Source organism: Metopolophium dirhodum, chromosome 5 (assembly GCF_019925205.1).
Source record: "Metopolophium dirhodum isolate CAU chromosome 5, ASM1992520v1, whole genome shotgun sequence".
Lineage (NCBI taxonomy): Eukaryota > Metazoa > Arthropoda > Insecta > Hemiptera > Aphididae > Metopolophium > Metopolophium dirhodum.
This window is the reverse complement of record NC_083564.1, coordinates 29,136,329-29,161,530: the sequence shown is the minus strand read 5'-3', so window position 1 is coordinate 29,161,530 and position 25,202 is coordinate 29,136,329. Positions and strand designations below refer to the sequence as shown.

The window sequence follows — 25,202 nt, the reverse complement described above, 5'->3', positions numbered from 1 at the left end:
CCAAAATATTTTAACGTATTTAAAACAGGTTACGACGGGTACTAGCATGTAAAACAAATAAAACAGACTTATCTCTTGAACAATCAGCACTGGAATTTGATATTGAATTATTATTAACTATTTATATCATAGTTTTTTTAATAAACGTCGAATAGTGTAGTGTAAAATCAAAAATTAATTGAGTATTAAGGTAATTGAGGTAAAATTAAAAAATATAAACTTAAAATTAAAACATCAATAAATATGCAGAAATATGCACTATATAGAATTTTAATGTGTTTTGTAGTGTCTTGAAAATAATTTCAAGCTTACATAGCAATAAATAAATTGAATAGCCCAATAAAAATAAGCAAATGCAACAACTTCCGAGCCCTAGTAATCAGGATCATAGTAGCTCGTGTCCAACTCTTCCTTAGCCATCTGCTCATCGATCCAGTTTCTAAACAAGGCCACATCCACGTACATGCCTGGTATCTCGTTACCGCATCCAATTCCCCACGCCACGATTCCGGCCTGTTGGAACTGTTTGGGTCTATTCTCAATTGGACACATCAGAGGATTTCCACCGTCTCCCTATTCATACAATATATTTATAAATAAGAGGTTATAGACATAATTGTATACTATTAGTCATTAGGCCAGGAAAATGCATCGCAAATAGACTTGGAAACATACCTAATTTGTAATATTTAAATATTGAATGGTGTATGTCCTATGTTACACGTTGTAAGTGGCATTATAGTATCCAAATATAACAATCTGAGATCTATACGAGATCATATACAGAAAAACGGTTTCAAGAAAGAACCACTTAACCTACAGTCAATCATCAAATTATGATTGATGAAAAAAGATAGGTCACAAAAGTGAACTATGCCAAAAACACACCAGGTTACGGCTCAAACATCATATATACGGCCACCAACTACAGAGCTACACACTCCACCCTACCTTTCCCGTTGTGTTTGGGGCGCTATATGCCAGGCGGTCTTCACAAGCCATTTATATATATTACTAGCTGATCCCGTGCACTTCGTTTCCCGTTAAATATATGCCAACCCTTTATGACTCAAACTTTGTTCAATTCGTTATTTAATATTCGGTGTATGGTGTTCAAAATTTATTCGTTAAAAATCGTACCTCTTCAATGAATAAAAATAACAAATATAATTACATATTTGTGTATCACCTCCCCGTCACCTGACTCGTCCTGTCCAGTATATTTTTAATTTTGCAATTTTTTTGTTCCTACACATGTTATATTTGACGCAAAAAATTCTTCTGAACAGAACCGTCACCCTGGTGATAGTGCGTTGTGAATAAAAAATAATTAAATAAAACATATATAATCATTTATAAGTAAGGAATTACTTTTTTGTTAATCATTTCAATTATAATTATTAACAAAAATCAGTTATATATTCATTGTAGTGCTTTGTGGTATACGATATTTTTTGTTTGATCACCTGGCGCACAGACAAACAAATCTGATGGTTTCCCAACACGGGAACAGGCAACATACAATTGACCATGTGAGAAACATGGGTTTTCCAAATTAATACCACAAACACTTAATGATTGCCCCTGGGACTTGTTTATGGTCATAGCAAAAGCAAGCCGCACTGGAAACTGTAGGCGTTTAAACTCAAATGGCACATCAGTCGGAATCATTGGGATGCATGGTATGAGAACATCCTCTCCTTTAAACTTTCCTTTCAGTATAGTTGCTTCTATCACGTTGTTCAGTAATTTTTTTATCGCTAACCGTGTGCCGTTGCACAGACGCGGTTGGTTGATATTTCGCAACATTATAACAACCGATCCAACCTTTAATTTAAGATTGTGAGGTGGCAATCCTGGTAAATCCAGTGAGTTTAAAAATTCCGGTGGATAGTTGACTACATCATCTTGGTTAGTTGCCGAATAAACTGATTTATATATCCTCGATTCACCTGTAATTTGTTCTTGAATTTTTAAATTTAATTCATTTACATCTATGTTTTTTGCAGCCAATATAGCTCGATCGCTCAACCAATCATGGTTTCTGTAATTGCGAGCAATATCTGGATACACCTTTTGAATAAGTTCATCTTTTGATCGAGTTAACTGACAAAAACTTCGAGGAAAGTTAATGCAGTCGGTCAATATGTCTACATGAAATTTGCCATTACCAATGTCTATCAGTTGTTTAGAGAATATGTTTCCAGATTGATCGTTTTGCAACTCGACACGCATATTCTTGTTTAAATAAAGTATTTTGACATGTTTCCACAAATTGGATGATTTTAGACATGCATTAAGTTCATCAGCTGGCGTTGATCGTGGAATCACTGGCAATGTTTGCCGAAAATCTCCTGCTAATAAAATCATTGTACCGCCAAATAGGTTATAATTGCCCCGTATATCTTTTAATGTTCTGTCTAAAGCCTCCAACGATTTTTTATGTGCCATTGTGCATTCATCCCAAACAATTAATTGACATTGCTGCAAAACTTTTGCCATTGCAGATTTCTTCGAAATGTTGCAGCTTTGAAATTCATTGCTTTGCATATTTAATGGCAATTTTAGTGCTGAATGGGCTGTTCGACCACCTTCAAGCAAAGTTGCTGCAATTCCCGAGGAAGCAAGTGCAAGTGCAATTTTATTTTGTGAACGAATTGTTGCTAATATTAATGAAATCAAAAAAGTTTTTCCTGTACCACCAGGTGCATCCAAGAAATATATCCCTCCAGTATCATCATTTGTTACTTTCATAAGAGTATCAAATACATACTTCTGTTGTTCATTCAACAGTGGAAGATTTTTTTGAATTAATTCTTTCAAAGTGTTGAGATCATACGTTTTTTCTCGGTGCACCTCTTTGTTAAAAACATCATGCATTGTACGATTGGGCGCGATCAGGTCTAATTGAATTAATAGTTTGTTTAACATCATCAAGCACATGTCCTCAATTGAAATCAATGCTTCGTTAAAAATTTCTTCATTGATTTATATATTTAGATTTCCCATTCTATTCCGTATTTGATACAAAATATCATTACACATATGATCCTTGTACTTGATCCACAAATCGATTGGCTTTGATGGGTAGCATGTACATATGATTATAGAAAACAATGTTCGTATTTGTTGAGCACTTGATGATATTACAGCATCATTTAGAGTTTGATCCCAATGATCGTCATTTTCTAGCAATTGCAAACGTTGACAGGCTTCTCTGTAGGATCCACACAATTCACCATCAACAGTTCGTAAATGTTGGAATGATGTTGGGCCACGTACATTGACTAATAGCAGTCGTAAATAAAAACATTCATCATTGCTGGGATGTACTGAATAAATTCGACCAATCCCATCGGTGGAATATACATCTGGGTATTCTTGAATTGGTTTTCCTTGTTTCCGTCGTATAAATTTCCTCGAGGATTTATTCCAAGTATAATATTTTGGCATTTCAGAATATAACAATATTTGTGCAAAATCATCGTTTTGGCATGTCTCAAAGAAACTGGTTAATGTAGTAGAAGGTGGCTGAGCTGCTCTTTGTACTGCGTTCTGTGGTGTAAAATACACTCTTTGTCCATTTTCTAAATGCACAGCTAAATGAACAACTGAAGGGTGTCTCTCATGAATGGGAAAAGAAAATATTCACCAAACTGCTTCATTACTACTAACATAGCGGCCCATTTGGTATTGGGTAACTTCATCATTGCAATTCTCTGCACTAATTCCAATCACAGCCATATCACTCCCTTTGGTTACATATTTGCAAATGTATTTAATAGATTTCACTGAATGGCAAGATTCAACGTTTATGTGTGCTTTGAACGTCTTTGATAAAATTGGTGAATATGGAACAATCCAACGATTATCTATTTCAATATCTTGTTTATTTAATTTGACAATTGTTGTTCTTCCATTGTCTACTCTTGATCAGCGACGATACAGTGGATAACCATCATTGCCAGTAATTGTTTCTGATATTAACGTCCTTGGATATCGTTTTGAACATTTACCATCCATCATACACGGTGAATTTTGATTAAGAGTACCACATGGACCATGTATCATGTTTTTGATAACAACCTCATCTGTTCCTATTCCTGAAACCAATGAGTACAACGGCTCAGGTGGTGGATCCAATGGTATCAATTTCACTTTACCATTTGCGCAACACAAACCATTGGCCTCGTTTTTGTATTTCAAAGCCTTACAATATGAGCAAACTGAGTTCATAGAACCAATAACAACACACGTGTAGTTACTGTAGTCAATTGACACATCGTAACTAAAAGCAGCTCGATTCAAGTTTGCGCGATTATTAGTTGAATTTCGCGTTCGCACTTCACGCGTTTGTGATATCCGAATTCTTTCACGTTCATTTCTGTCGTCACGTTCTTGTGGACTTTGGTTAGATCGGTAATTAGCTTGGTTGGTAGCATTTCGGGTTATTCTACCTAAATTGCTTCGTCATATAGGAGGCATATCAAAATTAAATTATTATGTTTTTTTAATACAAATTTTTTTAAGGTCTTCCCAGTAATTTTTTTTTATATTTTATTCAAACAATTAAATTGAATAAATATTGTCTTTAACATTTCCATGGCAACAAAAAAATATTATAGTTTTAATTTATTTTTTATATTTTAACGGTATCGGGTTCAAATCACAGACATCAATAAATATTTTTTGCACTTTTTCTACTTATTCGGTAGACTTTTTAAAAATGTTCGTTCATAAAAACCTTCTCCTGGTAATTCAGAACAGTTAAAAAAAAATTTCAGCCAAATCGGTCCAGGCGTTGTTGAGTTATGCGCTTACCAACACATTTTGCGATTCATTTTTATATATAAGATACGGTAATACCTAACAAAAACCACACAACCGAATAACCGATCTAATTAATTTAAGTGGTTAGCAAGCTAGACGGTTATCAAACGGCTGTTGTACATAATAGCTAAACACTTATAAAATGTGCAACTTTTATAACTAAGGATTGAAAATCAGACGAGGTTCCTCGTAAGTAGTGCTTATTCTGTAACCAAAATATCTCAAAAATATAAAAACCCATTTTTTTTATTGTTATTTTATGTTCAAATTCTGTCGAAATTACATATTAAATAACCAAGAATAACGATTTTAGTTATTTTGTTGTAATCTTATAATATTAATTCAACTTACCAGTTACCGTATTAATAAGTAATAACAATATAAATATAATATTAAATATCCCCACTGACAAACCGTCACAGCTCAAAATCGTTTTTCATATTCAATGATATTTATATCATTTAACTTAAATTCAATATAATTCATTATACAGTGACCCACTTGTACCCTACTGTACAGCAGAGTGACATCCACTTACCCATTTTTTTTTTTTAAATATTAAATGTTATTATACTTATACAAGAATGATAGGCTGACTCAACATTTCCACTCAGAACCGTTTTTTCATACACAGTGATATATTAGTGAATTCGAATTAACAATATATCCATTACAAAAAATGCTCGACAACTACTGTACCTACTTGTGACTTGTCCAACCTATTTTTAATTAATGATATTATATACATAAAAATAGTTTCAACTATATTATCCTATATACATTTTGTTTCTCAACTGTGACTGTACTGGGTGTACTGTAAATAAAATAATACATATAGCTATACAAGTATGAAAGAGACATAAAATATAAAACACAACTAACTGAAAATCGATTACTGTGTAACCTGTGAACTAACGTTTATAATTTTAAAAAAATGACTTTAGATCAATGTTTCACATTTTTAGATTCTTAACGGATCAAGGAAGCTAGTGGTTTTACAACGGTGTTTATTTATTTTTTTTTTTTATCCTGTATACAAAATTTCTACCAGAAGGAGTGCTTTGATTTCAACATATAGTACTTTATCTTTTAGCAAATTGGATCAAGATGGTACTTTAAAGAGGTCATTTTTCGATTTTATCAATAGTTATTTAATGCCATGGGAAAAACCACCGACAAATCTTATCAAATATTAAAAAAAAAAAGCAAAATATTATAAAAAATAATTAGATACAACAACGAGTTATACTATATAATATAGGTAAGTAATGTTCAAAGTTCAAATATAAAATAATAACAAATGTAAGAAGTCGTTTTAATTAAATAGTTTGTTATCTTGAGTTATAAGAAAAAAATGAATTAAAACTATAGGGGGGCCATGATTTAAATGTGATTTGTATTCTTTTTCAATGTGAAGGATGTTTTATAAGAAATGTGATTCATGAATTGGTTGACAAAATATAAATATACATTTATAACATATAACATTTTACTAGGATTAATATTTATTAGACATTTGAAAAATATTTAGAATATTTTACTTCAAAATAAATAAATCTGTATTAAGGTGGTTGGAGCATTTTTTGTAGTTTTAGACCAATAAGCGGACGATTAGTAAAGTTTTTATACTACCTACCCAATGTCCGATTATTACTATAAAAATACCTACGTATGAACTCAGTATCCCTTTTTCTAGGTTATGTAGGAACAAATTTTTGATTTTTGTATTTAATAAGGCTTAAAAAATATGTTTACTTTTTAAAAAATATGAAAGTGTTTTTATTTTATACACTTACATTCAGATTTAAAACATCAATTATTTTTCCTACATAACCTAGTAAAAAAGTTATCGAATACCGACATATTTTCAAAATTTAAATCGGGTCATGGAAATCTATAACTAAATAAATCTTTCTCTTATAGCTATTTTGTACCAATTTTAAAAACGGAAAAATGTAAAAATTTAATTTGGTGACCTGTGCATGCATGTGCTTGAGTGATATTGTTCTTGATCGATAAGGACACACACTAATATTCATTCACTACTCACAAAATGACACCGTTTAAATATACATATAATATAAACTGCCTAAATATTACTCCTTAAAATATTCTATGCTCCAACCCCCTTAACGTATTTTTTGTTTTAGATAACAAATAAATATTATTAGATATCACTACAAGTGTTTTTAACTCATGGTCAGTATAGACTAGAGCGGTAGATAGTGTTATGTATTATGTTAGAATACACTTACTTGACAAGTATCTTTGCCTGTTTCTCCACCGGCACAGATGAAACCCTCGGGCAATATATAATCCATACCCAACCTGGTCTTTCTTAACAGTTCCAAGCACGAACTACGTGGCACGACCGGCAAATCTATTTTTTTCAAAATTACATGATTTGCGGCTAATTTACCTATACGACGAATAGAAAAAAAAATGTAAACATAATTTATTATACGTATATAAAATATAATACATACTTCAATTCATTATATTCATTATTATTTTCATTGTTATCATTCATATTTTTATACACTTTAAGTCGGTTACTCTTGACACCAAGGACTGTAACTTATAGGGTTTTTCGGTTCCGGTTTCGGTTGTTAAATTAATTTGTTTAAGGGTTCCGGTTTCGTTTTGGTTTTCTAAAAAAATATAAGGGTTCTAGAACCGGTCATACCGGTTATTATCGGTTAATTTTGATTTCTGATTATTAAAGATTTAAAAAAAAAAATAGTCTAAAATAATTTATTTATTCATGTTTTAATTGCAATTATTTCATGAAAATAGAAGGTATTATGAAAAGTTAAAAACAAGTGTGACAATTCACAACACAAAATAATAAAAACATTAAAAGATTTTTATTTTATTTTTCTGAACTTACAAACGGACAAACAAAATAGTCATTTCTATAGTCTTACTTTTACTAGTCCAAATAACTAGTCTACTCTAACCTAAATAACCTTTTTATAATTAAGATTACGGTTACGGTTACGGTTTTTCATTTTTGGAAATAAAGGTTCCGGTTCTAGTTACGGTTCCTAAATTTTTAAGGTTAACCGGTTTTTTTCGGCTCCGGTTTTGGTCCCTGCTTGACACACACTACAAAAAAATTGTATTTGATTTTGGTGTAAAGCCTTTTTTTCTTCGCAGTTACATTTCTTATACAATACCATATATTAATTTGATTATTTTTTAGGTGGCTTAGGTAATAATGATATGCAATTATCATTAAAATAATATTGGGAATCTGGAATTAACTCACTTTAAAGTAAAAAGATAGCTTGGTACCAATATTTATATTGACTATATTTTATGTAATTATAAAGTTTAAATCATGAAAACTTAACATTTAAAATTCAATATAATAAGTGCTTACATTAACACATGAAAATTAGAGTAAGACCAATAATGAATGGTTTTGAAGTTTACTTCTCCAGAAAGGGAAAATGAAAATTATCACTAATTACAATATGTTTTATTAAATCTGCATCATAAGTATCTTGTTTTTCCCAAAATAGTCTCACAGTATTCTGACTGTATATTTTTTAGCAGGATATGGGACTTATATCACTTATAATCATCGAAATAAGTGCTTAAAAATATTTTTTAAAAAAAAGCAAAATAAAAATAATATAAAAACATTTTTTCTATAATATTATGGTTTAATTTTAGATTCTGAGCGGAACAATACATGTATTGGTTTAATGATGTGTGTTTTTTGTTAATTTACTTTTGATTTTTATGAGTGTTTGATGTTCAAATTTTTACCAAATTGGATATTCACTCGATTTCTCAAGTACCGAGTTTCTTATTTTGTTGTAATTTGAAAACGAATAACCGTATACACTTTAAATTGATATCATATGTTTAATTTATCAAATCCTATACTTGATAATATTTTCAAAATATTTTGACTCATTTTGAGCTGTTTAAAATCGTAAAATAAGACTCCACTAGAATAGGTAAATAAATTACTTTATTCACAATAATATCATTAAATATACTTAGTAATATATCATAGACTGACTGACCGTCTTTGCTCATAATTGTTTTTCGCATACAATGATATTATATCATTTCATTTAAATTCATAACATTACAATGACCCAATTGTAATCTACTATACAGCAGAGTGACGCCCGTTTAAACACTATTTTATTTTTCCCGACGCTTTCGAAAACTACTGAGAATTTTTAACTTTTATCTCCTGAATGCACCAGCCACCTAATAGATTTACTTTTCCATCAGAAAATATGCTGATGGAGGATTTTTACTACCCCAAATATTGACGACGAAAAATAAGAAAAGATATAATATAATATAAAACACACATGATTGTAAATACAAGACATTAATATATACGTTCGATCAGAATCTAAAAAAAATTAAGAAGAATAAGAAAATTTAAGATGAAACAATATGTAATTTTAGGTCGACTGGTTGACGATGTTGAGAATTCCGATTTCGCCTCAGAAATGAGCGTAGATATTTTTCACAAATAATATTTCACATATATCAACACGATTCACATTGGTTATGTATTATATTAGTTAATAATTACCATGCTTACCGAAAACTTTTTTTCCCCAACCACTGGCATAGCATCTTTGTCTATCGAACACATAATTCGGGCTGGGCAAACAGAGAGTACCAACATTTTCTCTGAGTAAGAACGGTTTTGTGACAATGATCAGTGACACGTCGTTCACAATTACATGAGGGTCAAAATTTTCATGATTGATTATTTTCAGAACCTCGTGGTCTTGTGACGGTAACAGTTCATTTTCCGTTTGTAAATCCCATTCACCAGCGCGAATTACTAGATCTTTTGGGTTTTTGCTTTTGTGAAAAATAAAAAAAACATTTAATTATAACTAGTAATACCATAACGTTATATTATAGTAAGTAAAAACTGCTATATTATACTCCGCTATCCATTTAAAACATACGCAAAATACTAACTGAATTATGAGGTTGGATATACAGCTATAACTTATGTGCATAAAATGATATGATTTATTATTATACACAGATAATGGACAGATAATATACAGACATAACTATATCGGGAAATATTTATATTTTATTAAATGTCGTAATTTCAATTTTTAGAAAATAATTGTCTTGTCCTATTGGGAAACTAAAATATTTGAATCTGTTTAAAATCGACAGTGTCTGAGTACGACACTAGTAGTTTTAATTTTTAGGATCAATAACAGCTATTATAATAACTGTAATAACTATAAAAACAGTACTGTTTTAATTTAACAGAAAGTTGATAAATAAGTGTGAAAACGCAATTTAAAATTGTACATTATTTATTATTGATATAGTATAGTTATATCAACTATAAAATAAATCTTTTAAATAATCAATTACAAATAAATTACATTATGTTCATCTTATTTAAAATTTTAAAATAATAAAAATAACAAGAAGATAAAGCTCTATAAAATATAACTTTTAGAATATTCGTTAAAGAATTATATTATAAAATAACTAGCCGACCCGTCACAGCTTTGCTCGTGATTGGTTGTTTATTTTGCGTCCGGACGATGATAATATGTATAATTGTTTATTCAAATTTTATCGTTTAATGTGATCGGCAAGTAAATATAAAAATAGTTAATGAAAACGTATTGAAATGTTTCTAGCGGTATTAATGATAAATATATTTTCATTACAAAAAAACCGATCCTGTGTATTTCGTTGCCCGTTAAATGTACCAACTCTATATGACTCAAACTTTGTTAAATTCGTTATTTAATATTCGGTGTATGGTGTTTAATACTTATCTTAACTTTTCCGTTGTGCCCAGAATAAAAATTCATATTCGCAGCATTATATTATCAAGTAGGCAATCTACCTACGGTAGATTGTGGACCCCCTGCAGTTTGTACGTAAGTGTATGATTTAGCTCTAGAGTATCAAAGTTATACCAAAATTGTCGTTTTTACTTAATTCCACCTATAGTGGATTAATATAATCAATTAATATACAATACTAACGTAATCTAACCATACTGAAATCCAATGAATAAAAAAAAACCAAATTTAACCCTTTTTAAATTAATCTATCTTCTTCACAGAGGTCTAATCTAATCACAAACATTAATTTATATATACCTTATATATATAAATATATTGACGAAAAATATTAATACAAAGAAAAAAGGTCAGGTTGCAGGTAGTTGGAAACCCCCAGGCCGCCGTGCCGCACAATATGTATAATATTAATATATATAGGTATACAATTTACACGTTTATTTTAATTAATAACAACTAATTATTTACAGTTAATTATTTATTAATTTTATCGGACTAAATTTATAGCTAAAACCTTCTCTGTGATGTCCTCTTTAATTTAAAAAAAACTGCACAACGATTGAATAAGTAGTTTCGGAGTTTATCCCGAACATACAAACAAACGCTATCATTTTATTTATTAGCAGTGGTGTAGTGGGGCGTATACGCGGGTATACGGCGTATAACGACTTCTCCAGTTTTTGGTTGATGCGTATACTTATAATATAATTTGTGATACGCAGGTATACGGGTATACTGTATAGCTATAAATCAATAATATAAATAGTATTAACGAATAATCAATAATACCAAACATATTTCCTTGTTATCATGTTCATTAGGAACTGTTATTATTTTTACATTTTACACATCTATTTTTAACTTCATTGCATTGATTTCTATTTATTATATATATATATTATACGTCTAAAATTATAAGCTTATCGATAACGATAGCCGACGCTGAGATTCACGGTCACATGCATTACTGAAAATAATTTTGTCAAAAAATATTATTTTATGTACCTACACTGTGTCACACAATAATTACATAAATATAACAATTGATCTACAAAAAATGATATTTTCATTTATTTTTAGTCATTCAAAGTTGTGATACCTAATTTATATACTACCGAGTATACATTTAAGGCTATAAATATTAATAAATATTTAGGTTTTTTGACTTAAAAAGAAGTGGGGATAGGGGGGTTAAGAAATTAACATAGGTAATCATAAGCAATTTAAATGTATAATCATATATTTTAGGAGTATGATTGTAAACTATAGAGACTCAATTGCGGTAAGGTAGTAGTAAAGTGTATGTAATTATAAATATATCATTAGTAATAGCGTAGTATATATAGTGGTTGGGGGGGGGGGGAGGGGAGAAGCCCCCACGTTTACATATCAAGCACATTAAAACGTATACTCAGTAAAAAAATTACGACTACATCACTGTTTATTAGTATAGATGTATTAAATGTTTATAAAATATCGACGGTACTATACCAACTTTTGTCCACATACGTTTAAAAGGTACAAATCGGTTTAAACAATGTATGCATTAACAATAACAACCAATATAATATGGTTGACGCGTATATTTGACCTTTTAATTGTAAACTGAATTGACAATTCTTGTCGCTTATTATCGCTTGGAAAGAGCGGTTGTGTATTAATCTAATCTAAATTATTGTCAGTATGCGTTCGACTGCCAAACACCGCATAAATAAAAAGTTAAAGTTGAAGAAAAACCTTACTTCTATATTTGTATATCTAAAACTAAGTCCACTGTTACAGTCCACAGTTTAAAATTCGTAAGGTAGCAATAATATAGTTTTTGCAAGTTTCAGTATAACTTTTTAAATACAATAAATAATAATAATAAGTTAAAATTTGTACCTAATCACGCAATGGGCTGCTGTCAACACGACTTTTGGGTGAATCAATGAACCACCGCACAGGTGAGTTTTAGAATTGTTAGCTCCTAATTTAAGAATTGCCATCATCCAGGGGAATTCGCCGAATTGTGCATCGTCATTGGAGTGTCCATTTATTCCTAATCCTACGCCAGCAGAGTTCCAATGGCCACAGAATGTACGATGTTCATAGTAAGATATATTTGGAGTATCTTTTGGTTTTATTTGATCGTAGCAGCACACGTCTAAGGAGTTAGGACACGGTTCTTCGTTAGGTCTGTAGATTAAATGTAATGATATTCATTTATGCCATACAGAACAAATAATGCACTCAATGCATTCTATGTCATCCTAGTCCTATAAATATAAAATTATAGTGATAAGACATACCTAATATCTATTGATATCCTGCGAACAATCGTCTTGTTTCTGCACAAATGGTATGGTACACATATACAAAAAACCGTCGGCGATGGTCGAGTTGGAGGTTTAGGAAACACTTCACCAATTTCACTAAGGTGTTTTTGACTTGTAATATTTTCTTCTTCGCCAAAAACTAAAGTCGATGTCACTTGTAACAGCAATGTAACAGACAACAATACATACAACTAAAACCAGGACAAATACAAAACAAATATTATTTATATAAATTTATGATTACTACAAAACAATACATTTCTATTATACTATAATAGTACAATAACTGTAGAAAGTATGTTCCTTGATACTATACAAATCCATTGATTATTAAGGATGATAAATATTATGAATTAATAATCATCTCTTTATTATTGTAACACAGTTCAAAAAATTTAATAGTATGGGGGTATCATTTTTATCCTGATCGTAAAATTATGACTTGTACTTTTTGCTCGGCACAAAATTAGTTTGGACACATTCAAACAAATAATCAATTACCTATTACTCGAGTAGTTGAGTACAATAACAGAAATACAAATATTGGGAATTGGCTTAAATATTGTTTTGGTTTCCCATATTCACCTCCAAAAGAAGCAAAAATAGAAAATGCCTTACCGTGAATGGTGGGTATCGGTATTCCAAAGTTTGATTTATCATTTTCCGTTTACGTTCTGTGACGACCAGAGTTAGGTGACCATTTTAACATATTGATTTTATATATTAGGCAGTTATTTTAAAATATTGTTTTCGTGTGCATGCGATAGCGTTTCTTGTCCCGTGGGTCGAAGTCCGCCGATCGACGACCAAACACTCTTTCCCCGCTATCGTCTCCATGGTCTGGGCCACACCCGAATGATACCGTGTATAATTTTTCTGAATACTATATAAGAATATAGGCCGATTCATTTAAATAATTACTCCAATGCTATCTCTCCCTCTCACTCACTCAATCTCTCTCTCTCTCTCTCTCTCTATCTCCATATACTCCCACTGGCACCGTCACCTGTCATATTTTTGTGCGTTGCGACTGACTAAGCCGACGGACGACACTTCATTTTTATACGTCGTTTCCCGAACATGGAGGAGTAGAGCCTCTTTTCACCGTTGTGCTATCGGGTGACACAATAGGAGGGCATAGCGGTAATGGGTAATGTACTCTTTTTGTAGCTATATATTTTGAACATCGTGACCGGTATTCCTGTACCTACTTTATATTATTATTCATTATGCCATATTGGTTATTATTCTTCATATTGATGTATGGATAGTTTGGACAGGTTTTCATCACCACCTTTAAAATTTTTAATTAACTGTATTAACAACCACGCATGTCCCAGAGATGGACCAAATCGTCTCAACGAATTTATGTCCGAATGGTGCCGAGATTACGGTTGAACAACGACAAGGTCTATTTTGGCTTCTACAGGAATTCACTCACATTTTCAGTGGCCTGGACTTAACCAGCTATATATGTGCCGCTTTACCGTGTCCGAAGATATACCGATCAAGATTCGCCCATACCCTGTGCCTTTCACCTAGTGGCGTAAACTGGGGGTCGCACGGAGTCGCACTTGCGACCCCTGAAAATATTTATTTATTTATTTATTTATTTATTTATTTAGAATTCAACGGGACTAGCCCTTTTACAAAATTTAAAGTGGTATATAGACCAATAATGTATAGAAAAAAAAAAAATTTTACAGAAAATAATAATTATTAAGCATAGCACTAAGTAATAATAAAACGTATATAAATATAAAGTAGGTATACAAATGATTAAAAATATAAAATACATAAAAACAATAAAGAAACAATAAAGAATAAAAAATCACTGATCTACGAGTACTAATATTAAGATTGTAAGGTTTCTTGTAAAAACATAATTGACTTAAATCTAAAGGTATCACGAGGAGTATTGAAAAAATCTAAGGAGATGGAGACTAAATTAGCAAGTTTCAGAGCTCTAACAAAGAATGAATCATTACTTGAATTGGATTTAAAGAATGGGATTGCAAAAAGATCATGATTTCTCGAGTGGAAGGAGGGAATACGGAAATTGACCTGAGCTAGAAGCTCAGGGCTTACAACATTATAGTTAAGCAAGTCGTATACAAACATGATATCAAATAGTTGACGTCTTAGTTGGAGGGAGTCTAAGTTTACTAATTTTTGAACTGGCGTAATAGAATTTTTAGAAATGGGTATGTTTTTCATATGGGCGATTCTTTTTAAGAATTTAAATTGAATATTATCTAGATCATGAATATGACTGGATAACGATTGACTCCAAATTATTGATGCATATTCAAGAACAGATCGTACAAGGGAGCAATAAATTGTTTTTATTGTAGTAGGGTTTTTAAATTTTTGAGTGTTCCTATTTATGAATCCTAACATTTTATAAGATCTGCTGAGCATATGCTCATGATTTAGTTTAAAGGATAAATCTGAACTAAAGAGAACACCCAGATCTTTTATTGAATAAGCTCTATTTAACACTATATTATCTAAAGAGTAATTGTAAGCAATAGGATGTTTACAACGAGTAAAAGAGACAACTTTACATTTCTCAATATTTAACGGAAGAAAATTATTTTTTGACCAAATTGAAAATTTAAGCATGTTATTTTGTAAATTGATTGAATCATTAATTGAATTGATTTGGGTATAAAATTTAGCATAATCAGCAAAAAGAAGAACTTTTACGTCATTACTGAAAATTTGTGGCAAATCATTTATAAACAATAAAAAAAGAAGAGGTCCTAAGTGAGAGCCCTGAGGTACACCATATAACACTTGAAACTCTTTTGAAATTTGAAAGGAAATTTTTACAGCTTGTGTTCGATCGTGCAGATATGAGGCAATCCATTTCCAAAACGATCCAGAAATACCAAAAAATTTTACCAAAAAAATTTAACTTGTATAAAAGAAGTGAATGATTTATTTTATCGAAAGCTTTTTGGAAATCGGTATAGATGGTGTCAACTTGGTGACCATTTTCAGAGGATTGTATGAGATCAGACTGATATGTTAATAGATTAGTAGAGATAGAGTGTTTCGCTAAGAAGCCATGTTGAGAAGGACTTATTAAATTCGAAAGTAATGATGATAACTTCTTTGTGATAATTGCTTCAAACATTTTTGGTATTAAGGACATTTTAGTTATTGGTCTGTAATTACGAACATTATTTTTACTACCAGATTTTAAAATGGGGGTGACAAAAGATTTTTTCCATAGTTTTGGAAAAATACCTTGATTAAGTGACCGGTTAAATAAAATATGTAGCGGTTTAATAAGAGAATGTTTACATGATTTCAAAAACGAAGGTGGTATCCCATCTGGTCCTACACCTGAATGTGCATTTAGAGTACCAAGCGCTTCCAAGATTTCTACTTCTGAAATATTCCAAGAGTTAATGTTAAGATTAAAATCATTTGGAGCTTCGATGTCAAAGTAGTCGGTGTTTGAATTTGAATCAACAAAGACAGATGAGAAGTAGGTAGCGAATAAGCTTAAGGTTTCTTCAATGGTATTCGATTTGTTATTATCAAGGAAGACTATTTCAGGAATATTATTTGAATTTGATCTAAGTGATTTAATGTATTTCCAAAATGATTTTATGTTGTAATTAATGTTAAGCTCTAAATTAGAAATGAATTGATTATGAGCTAGTACCGATAAGTTTTTACATTTTTTACGCAGATCTGAAAAAGTGACATAATCAATATTAGAATTAGTTAGTTTATATTTTTTGTGAGCTAATTTTTTCAATTTTATTAAGTTTCTCAACGATTTATTCGACCAGATAGTATTTTGTACATTGTTGGTATTCAACTGAATTTTTGGAACAAAAACATCAAAAGAATGAAGTATCATTTCATGAAACTTTAGAACAGATGAATCCAAATCAATTGAATTAAGACTCGATATAAAATCTAAGTTATCAAGGAAAGAACAAATATTATTAAAGTTACAGGCTTTAAAATTATAAATGATAGGATTGGTTGAGATTGAGATACCAGTAGTAGTACGATCCTCACAAATGAAATCAAGTATTGGATGATAAGCATCCGGTAGAGGTGTTAATGAGGTTCCAATCCGCACAGTGTGTATTTGTAAGTTTGAGAATATCAAATCAAGAGTTTCATTTCGAAAATTAAGTACATTATTATATTGGTCAAGATCCAAATAATTGATAAAACTGTTTTTAATAATATTAATAGCTGGGTTATGGGATAATTCATTATCTTGGGAAGTGAAGTTCGATAAATTAAAATCACCTATAAGTAAAATATTAGTATTAGGATGTAAATGTATAGTATTTTCAACAAGTTCACAGAATTGAGCATAAATATGATAAGGAGAATTAGGAGGGATGTAAACACAGCATAATATGAACTTAGTATTGCCAACAATTAATAAGACAAAAATATGTTCAATATTTGGTATGTCATCCGTGGGAATAAGCTCACATTTATAAGTATTACAAACTGCTAACAAAACTCCACCCCCTCTTACAAAGTTGTCAGTTAATCTATCAGATCTGAAAATGTTATAATTACTAATACCTAATTCATTATTACTTATACAACTATTTAACCAGGTTTCAGATAAAAATATAACATCAGAATTACAATTGTATACTGAATTACGAAAAAAATCTAATTTAGTCCTAAGGCCCCTTACATTTTGATAAATAACATGCAACCTTAAAAATTTTGTTCTTTTTTTCTTTTAGTACAATTTTAGGAACACCTCTAATAAATTTAATAGTTAAATCAGGCTCACTTGGAAGGCGTTGATTTAGTTCATTACGTAGTTTATTCATGGAGTCTCTTTGAAGTTGAGTACGGTCCGAGCTGATAGTAATTTGAGATGGCAAATTTTGACGTGAAAGCTTATGCTTACACTTGATAACATCAAACGCATCAGCTGGCGAAGAGAAGATTATTTTTAATGGTCGTGGTTTGTTATCATTACGATAACGTCCGAGACGAATGGCCTTCACTGGCACCGGTCTAGCATCAGCTTCAGAGATAATTGAACGAATACAACTATTTACCTGTTCTAGATCGTGAGTTATACGGACTTCGACCTGGTTAGATACATTTTCAGTAACATTATAAAAGATTAGATTGGAGGCTCGAGCGTTTCGATCAGCAATTTCATTAATTATAAAATCATTGTCAAATGATGTGGTCGTACCAGTTTTCTGTAGTTTAACTTTCAAGTCTTCAACATCAGTGATAAGCATTTTTATAAGTTGTTTTAAATCGGGCAATTCTTTCAAACCTTTATCACATGAAATACAAAAATATTTTAAATTTCTGTTCTTAAGTGCAAGACACTTTATTTCGGTCGCAGAAAGGCCAGTACATTTGGTATGAGCAGGTTGAGAGCAGCTGTCACAGTAGATTGGAGAATCCAAATCACCGAAGCAAGAATCACACACAAAACAAGATAAGGTAGTAGCCATTAGATGAATATTGAACAAAACACAATAAACTGAATAAAACAAATTTAGAAAGAGATACGGAAAGATAAGAGACCGAACGTTTCAATATAGGTCTAAACTCGACAAACGTCAGAGAGTAACTGACGTTCATAGGGTTGCAAGAGTATCTTTTTGTGATTTCGAAATATCATGATTTCAGTTTTCAAAAAATTGAAATATCAATATAATAATAAATTAACTAATTTATATTTTGAGAAGCACTGGAATTATTATAATATTATATCCTTTCCACGTTTATTTATAGTTTTGTTATTAAGGCCCCTGCAAATGTGTCATTATTAAGGAGATGTGTTTAGGCAATTATTTCGTTCCTACGATTACTGATCGTCTTTGTGTGTGTAGTAAATGATCATTAGTGTGTGTATACTCCCCTACTATCACCCGCGACCCGCATCAATTTACACTTCATTGTTATTTATTATCTGGTTTATGGTCGCACGCACGCACATGCACAAGTCATTTTAAGTCATTAGAAAACAAATTTATGGACGTAAAATAGCCGTCACACTGACAAAAATTAAGGTACTTCTAGTGGTTTGATTTAAAAAATGTAAAGATGTTTGTGTTGGTAAACAAGTTTACTTTGCATCGGTAGGAGCACTTTTTCAATTTTAGTAAATTCTTGACGAGAATAAATATTTTATATTTTATAAATTTTTAATATTGAATATATTAAAAAATATGCTCCAACCGATGCAAAGTAGACTTGTTGACCAATTAAAACATCTTTACATTTGTAAAATTAAACCACTAGAAGTACTTTAATTTTGTCAGTCGCTAAAGGTCGTTTTGACGAAAAATTAATAGGGTTTGCAGGGGCCTTTAACATTTTCTATTATTATACCAATATCTTTATATATAAAACTGAAATCAAGCAAAAGAGGAAATCTTTGTTACGGTTTGGCTTCGAAACTTCTTATCCAATTGTCATGCAGTTTTTTTTAAATCAAAAAGGATATCACGGAGTAGGTTTTAGGCATAAATAAAGTCCGATAATGTTAGTCAATAATTAGTTATGTATACATATAAAATCAAAATACTACTAACTCACTGATCGCTGTATCTCAAAAACTACTCAACGTACGGACTTGAAATTTGGAATAGAGGTTCTTCTTATATTTTCACCGTACAATAAGAAAGGATTTTCAAAAATGTTGCGTTTTAGTGGAGTAATTAACGATTATAATTATTCACTGTCAATACGTATTGTGCGGGACGGCGTCCCGCGGGTTTCCAGCTACCAGCAACCTATCCTTTTTGTTCGTCGTCGTCGTCGTGTAGATAATAATAATGGTTCCGAGAATAAAATTGTTCCGAGAATTTTATCGATAAAAATAATCTCTTGCATTGGGGGGGCGTACACCAATACTCCTATCTATACTACTATATAAAATGAAGTCGGTTTTTTTTTTGTTCGGGATGAACTCCGAAACTACTGAACCGATTTGGTTGATTCTTTTTTTGTTGTGTTCGTAATTGTCAGGATAAGGTTCTTATGAAAGAACACTTTAGGAAAATCCACCAGAAAAGTAGAAAATAGGGATGTCAAAAATACAAGTGGCGCCATCTTTTCAGAAAAAAATAAACTAAATAATAAAAAATTTAGTTTATTGTCGGAGATTAAAATAATAATAGTATACTACATATTGGTTGCTATTGGTTAATCCTGCATTTTTGTTGATTTGTATTATTATTTTTCGTCAATATATTTATATATATAGATATATATAAATGAATTTTTGTGTGTAGATTAGACCTCTGGGAAGAAGATAGATTAATTTAAAAAGAGTTAAATTTGGTTTATTTTTATTCATCGGATTTTAGTACGGTTAGGTTAGGTTAGGATATTGTATTAATTGATTATATTAATCTACCGTAAGTGGAATTAAGTTAAAACGACAAACTTTGTATAACTTTGATACTTTAGAGTTAAATCATATATTTACGTACAAACAGCACTGGGTCCGCAGATTGCCTACCTGATTATCTACGGCTGTAAATCAGAATTTTTATTCCAGGCAACAGAAAAGTTAAGATAAATTTTGAACACCATACACCGAATATTAAATAACGGATTGAACAAAGTTTGAGTCATATAGAGTTGGTACATTTAACTGGCAACGTAGTGCACGGGATCAGCTATTTTTGATAAAAATATATTTATCATTAATACCGCTAGAAACATTTCAATACGTTTTCATTAACCATTTTTTATATTTACTTGCCGATCACATTAAACGTAAAATTTGAATAAAAAGTTATACATATCATCCTCCGGAGGCAAAATAAACAACCAATCACGGGCGAAGCTGTGACGAGTTGGCTAGTGTACCTATATTTATATTTTATTGTGATCGGCGGACTCGAATCTCAATGGCACCTGATAGTGAAAACGTGTTTCATAGTTTAAAATTATTAGACTCTTCTACAAAATGGTGGAAAACATCCTAACGCTAAAGGAGACAGAGGAGAGAGTTCGACAAGCTGCGGAAAATGTGGCTAATGGGTGAAGCTCAGTACGGGAAATGAGAGCGACGGGCTCCGGCCGGCTCGCGAAGAGGACCCATCCTAGCGTTAGCGATTCATGTTAATAAGGTGGGAGCATAGCATGGGCTCGACCTGGCTATGTTCCTGTGTCCGTTTGTTAAAAATAAATAAAAAAAAACATCGTGAGGCATCATGGCTCGGGGGGTACTATAAAATCACGACTCATGCGAGCCCAAAACAAAGCTGTGTACATTTTTTATTAAATAAACGATGCTGCATGGGAGTTAAGCAATGTGTAAACAGTTCGGTTCCCATGTAGTGATTATACTCGGAAAAAAAAAAGTTTAAAATTATTATTTGTTTGTTTTATACATGCATTTATTTTTGACACTTGTATTATTTTATTTCTTATCCGCGAACGATTCAAAATTAAGGGTTTCGACAACTTGCTAAAATGGATAAATTTATTGTAAAAATATCGAAAAAGTCGAAAGTAAGTGTCTATTTTTTCTTGAAATTCGTATATAATTGTTTAGTACACATTATTTTTATTTCACATTACATTTGTATTTGTTTTATTCATTTTGAATGACGAAGTCCATTATATTAGCTGTGATTTGCTTCAGATATAACGTCCGCCACAGAACGTCAGTCAAGAAATAGGAAAACCCGAATGCCAAAGGTCAGTGATAATATTATATATTATTGAAGTCGAATTAATAGATAACATACATTTTTTTCTAATGTTAACTGATTTTAATTTTATTGATTTTTAGTTTTAGATTTTTTTCTACGTTTTTAATGATAAAATATAGGTATACTAGGAGATACGAATATACAATGTTTCTGTCAAGCGATAAGTAATCCAACCGAGCACTAGAATTAGAATCTTGTGACACAGTTAACTAGCTAATAAAATTAAAAATTAATTGAGTTTTTAGCTACAAAACAATTATTAAAATGTTCGTGATTTTTACAAATTTTGACAAAGTTTTAACTTCAAACTATTATAAAAATTTTACCATTAGCATTTTCAATATTTTAAAATCTCTATAAGTGTAATTTAAGAGTAACTTTGTAAATTGTAATACATTTTTAAGATTTTTGACCAAGCCTAAAAAAATCTATAAAACAAAAATAAATTGTATTATTTTATAATTATTTATTATTATTATAATATATTTATTTATATTTTTATAACATTTTTTATTGAATATTTCATTATATACAGAAACTTATAATATATTTAAGTATTAGTAATTGGTATATTGTATACTAATTGTTAATTCAGTGATAATTTTCCTTAATTTATATTTTTATAAATCGCACATAATATAATTAATCAACATTTTCTGAATATTTCATAATGTTTAGAAAATTATAATATATTTAAGTATAACTAATTATAAAGTAAAGTGATCAAAAAAAATGTGTTTGTTATGTAAACTAAATACCGTTTGTTACTTACATAATCATTAGTATGGCCGCAAAAAAAAAAAAGTTCAATTTAAATTAAACAGTTTGAAAAATATTGTTATCAAAATGTCAGATTATTGTTTTGATTAAATTACTTTTTCATATAGTTTAACATTGTATTCACAGTTCACACCTCTTAACTTTAGATGTATACCATATTTATTTAACTTTTTGAGTATATTTTATATTTAATTATAATAATAATGTCTTAAAAACATGTTTTATTTTTTCATGTACCTGTTTATTAATATTTAATAAATTGTTTACGTAACGAAAACTAAACATGAATATGATCCAGGAATACGTACCTTCATTGTCAACAGTGAGCTGAGACTATAAAGAAAATATATTTAAAAAATATAATCAATAAATGTTAAGCATAAATTATGCTAAATGTAAGCCACTGTATAGTTACTCAAATAACACTATGCAATAAACGATAATTCCAGTACAACTTTACAACACTAAAGTTTTAGACACATAATGTCTGGTCTTCAAAAAGTATAAGCTACTATCGCTAAACGCTGTATGCAGTGGATGTGTTATTTTGTACTATATGTGATCACATGGTCGATTAATGGTCAAATTACGTAGATAGGTGGCAATGAAAAAGTGATGACTGATTACAAGCTCGCTTTGAACTTGATTATATTATATGCTGCAAAAATAATTAGTATAATATCATATAACAACATATTGTATATTCATTATTTATTTATTTATTTAATTTATTTAACATCAAAACATTCATATTGATAAAACAATTACTTTTAACTTAATTAATTAATTACAATTTTAAATATTGATATCTACTCCCTAGAAGCGTAACTATTATGATGGTAGTAGAGATTCGAAAATTAGTTTTTTATTTAGTATGAAATGAACACATTATAAATGTATACATACATATTTTATAAATTTAATTAATATAATTAATGCGTGTACAATATACAGTGGCGGCGTGACAGGGTGTTTCTTGAGGCAATTGCTTCACGACCGATTAGGTGGTGGTACATCTCGCGGGAACCGTGGAACGGATATAACATCCCTCAAGATACTAACATATTTTGTATAGTGTATAGGTTATAACGTGGTATTGTGGTAACACTGAGGTGGATTGATTGTGTTAAGGAAACAAGAAAATATTTTAACAAACCAATTTTTGGTTTATTAAAATAAAATAATATTGACCGTTCTTTTTTAATTTTCTACATTTATCTATATTTAAAAAAAAATTCTACAGACCCCTGCATTCGTTTGATTATTAGTCACATCACTTGGCTCTGTATTAGAATGATTTTAGTTGTTGTAAGACCCACGGGGCTTTGTGATAAAATTTAGATGGTAGTGGTCGAGCATTTATATTTGCTTCACGCCGCCACTGCAAAGTAGTCACCGTACACCGCACACGCACACTAGATGTTACAATACTCTATGTATAGCCTATAACTGTATATATAATAATATAATATATTATATCACTGTAACGCAAACTACACTACCCTACAACCATGTATACACCGTCCACTAGTATAAGGTCTATGACTTAAACACACCTTTACGATGTGTATACTCAGTAAATATAGTATTTGAAAGCGAAGAAGAACATACGATTTTCCGATGGACAATAACATTATGCTGCACGTAATAATATAAATAGTATATGTAAACGAATAGTGGTAGCTTATCGGGTACTTGACATTTTTAATGTAGCTCACTTGGTGGAAAAGTTTGGCGACCCCTGCCTTAAAGTATGGCGTTACTTATGCGTCGATGAAACTGTAGGTTCAAGACGTTTTGCTAAGCTGATATTTTGTTTTCCATAGACGACGGTACTAAAAAAGTTACTATAGGTATTATATAATATGTATAACAATCGGCAGTATTTTGATTTCTAAATCAGTAAACTCTTAAATATTGTCAAGTGCGTACCTATATAATCGAAGTCAATGAAAATAAGGAAAACAAGGAGTTATACTTTTCCTTACTTACTTACTTATCCACTTATATTTTAAATTTTTCATAACATAGAAAACTATTAATAGTGTCATCATCTGTAATTACTGATTTAGAAATCAAATTTAATACTGCAGACTGACGAGGACCCGTTCTCGTTTTTTTTTTACTATCAAAATTATAACCTAAGAAAATCTAGGAAAACAGCTTTTAACAAATCGTATAATTTCTGACAGCTCTCAGTTATTAAGAAAATGCCGACTGATAATTACGAAAAATTCAAAGGGGGGGAGGGGGGGTGACGACCCATTGCCCCCGGCCCTGTTGGCTATGGAAAACAAAATATCAGCTATTTTATTTTACTAACATAACTATGTGCATAGAACTGTTCAAAATGTTTTAGTTCAATTTTTTTAAATTTTTTTTATAATGATTTTAATACAATATTTATCAAATTTTAATTATTAAGGGAAATTATACAGATATATTATAACCTATTATACAGAAAAACCAGGAATTTTTATAGGTACTTCACATAGTTTATTTTAAGAAATTTATTACGGGTCGACATTTTTACAGTCGGCATAAATTATAATATTTCAGTCGACAAATACTTGACATACACCCTCCCCCCCCAGGGGCCCTATGGGGCCCAGCTAAGCCGGGGCTCGGGATTCGATTGCATCCCGGTATCAATTACCAGTCTGAAACTGCATGGACGTAATTTATACATATTGAGATTTTCATAACAATAATTTGTGAATGCAGTTCTATAAAAAACA

The 25,202-nt window shown here is 30.6% G+C and overlaps 2 protein-coding genes across 2 annotated transcripts; both read right to left on the bottom strand.

The window, feature by feature from the left end:
* Positions 1-220: 220 nt before the first annotated feature.
* On the bottom strand, positions 221-23,007 carry LOC132944675 (phenoloxidase-activating factor 2-like). The gene is made up of 6 exons (XM_061014142.1): positions 22,773-23,007; positions 12,956-13,173; positions 12,549-12,842; positions 9,410-9,678; positions 7,086-7,249; positions 221-573 (listed from the first exon to the last, which is right to left on the bottom strand). Exons 1-6 carry the CDS (start codon positions 22,776-22,778, stop codon positions 373-375), a joined length of 1,152 nt encoding a protein of 383 aa, XP_060870125.1. The 5' UTR covers positions 22,779-23,007; the 3' UTR covers positions 221-372.
* On the bottom strand, positions 607-7,077 carry LOC132944673 (ATP-dependent DNA helicase pif1-like). Its single transcript, XM_061014140.1, has one exon. The coding sequence runs from the start codon at positions 2,941-2,943 to the stop codon at positions 1,423-1,425; it is 1,521 nt and encodes a 506-aa protein (XP_060870123.1). The 5' UTR covers positions 2,944-7,077; the 3' UTR covers positions 607-1,422.
* Positions 23,008-25,202: the final 2,195 nt, after the last annotated feature.

Excerpts from the sequence above, each read along its gene's own strand:
- LOC132944673 (XM_061014140.1), bottom strand. The coding sequence starts at position 2,943 with ATGTGCTTGATGATGTTAAACAAACTATTAATTCAATTAGACCTGATC.
- LOC132944675 (XM_061014142.1), bottom strand. Across the intron at positions 9,679-12,548 it reads GCAGCCCATTGCGTGATTAG|CAAAAACCCAAAAGATCTAG; the intron begins GTACAAATTTTA and ends TTTTCACAAAAG. Across the intron at positions 7,250-9,409 it reads TTGGGGAAAAAAAGTTTTCG|GTAAATTAGCCGCAAATCAT; the intron begins GTAAGCATGGTA and ends TTCGTCGTATAG.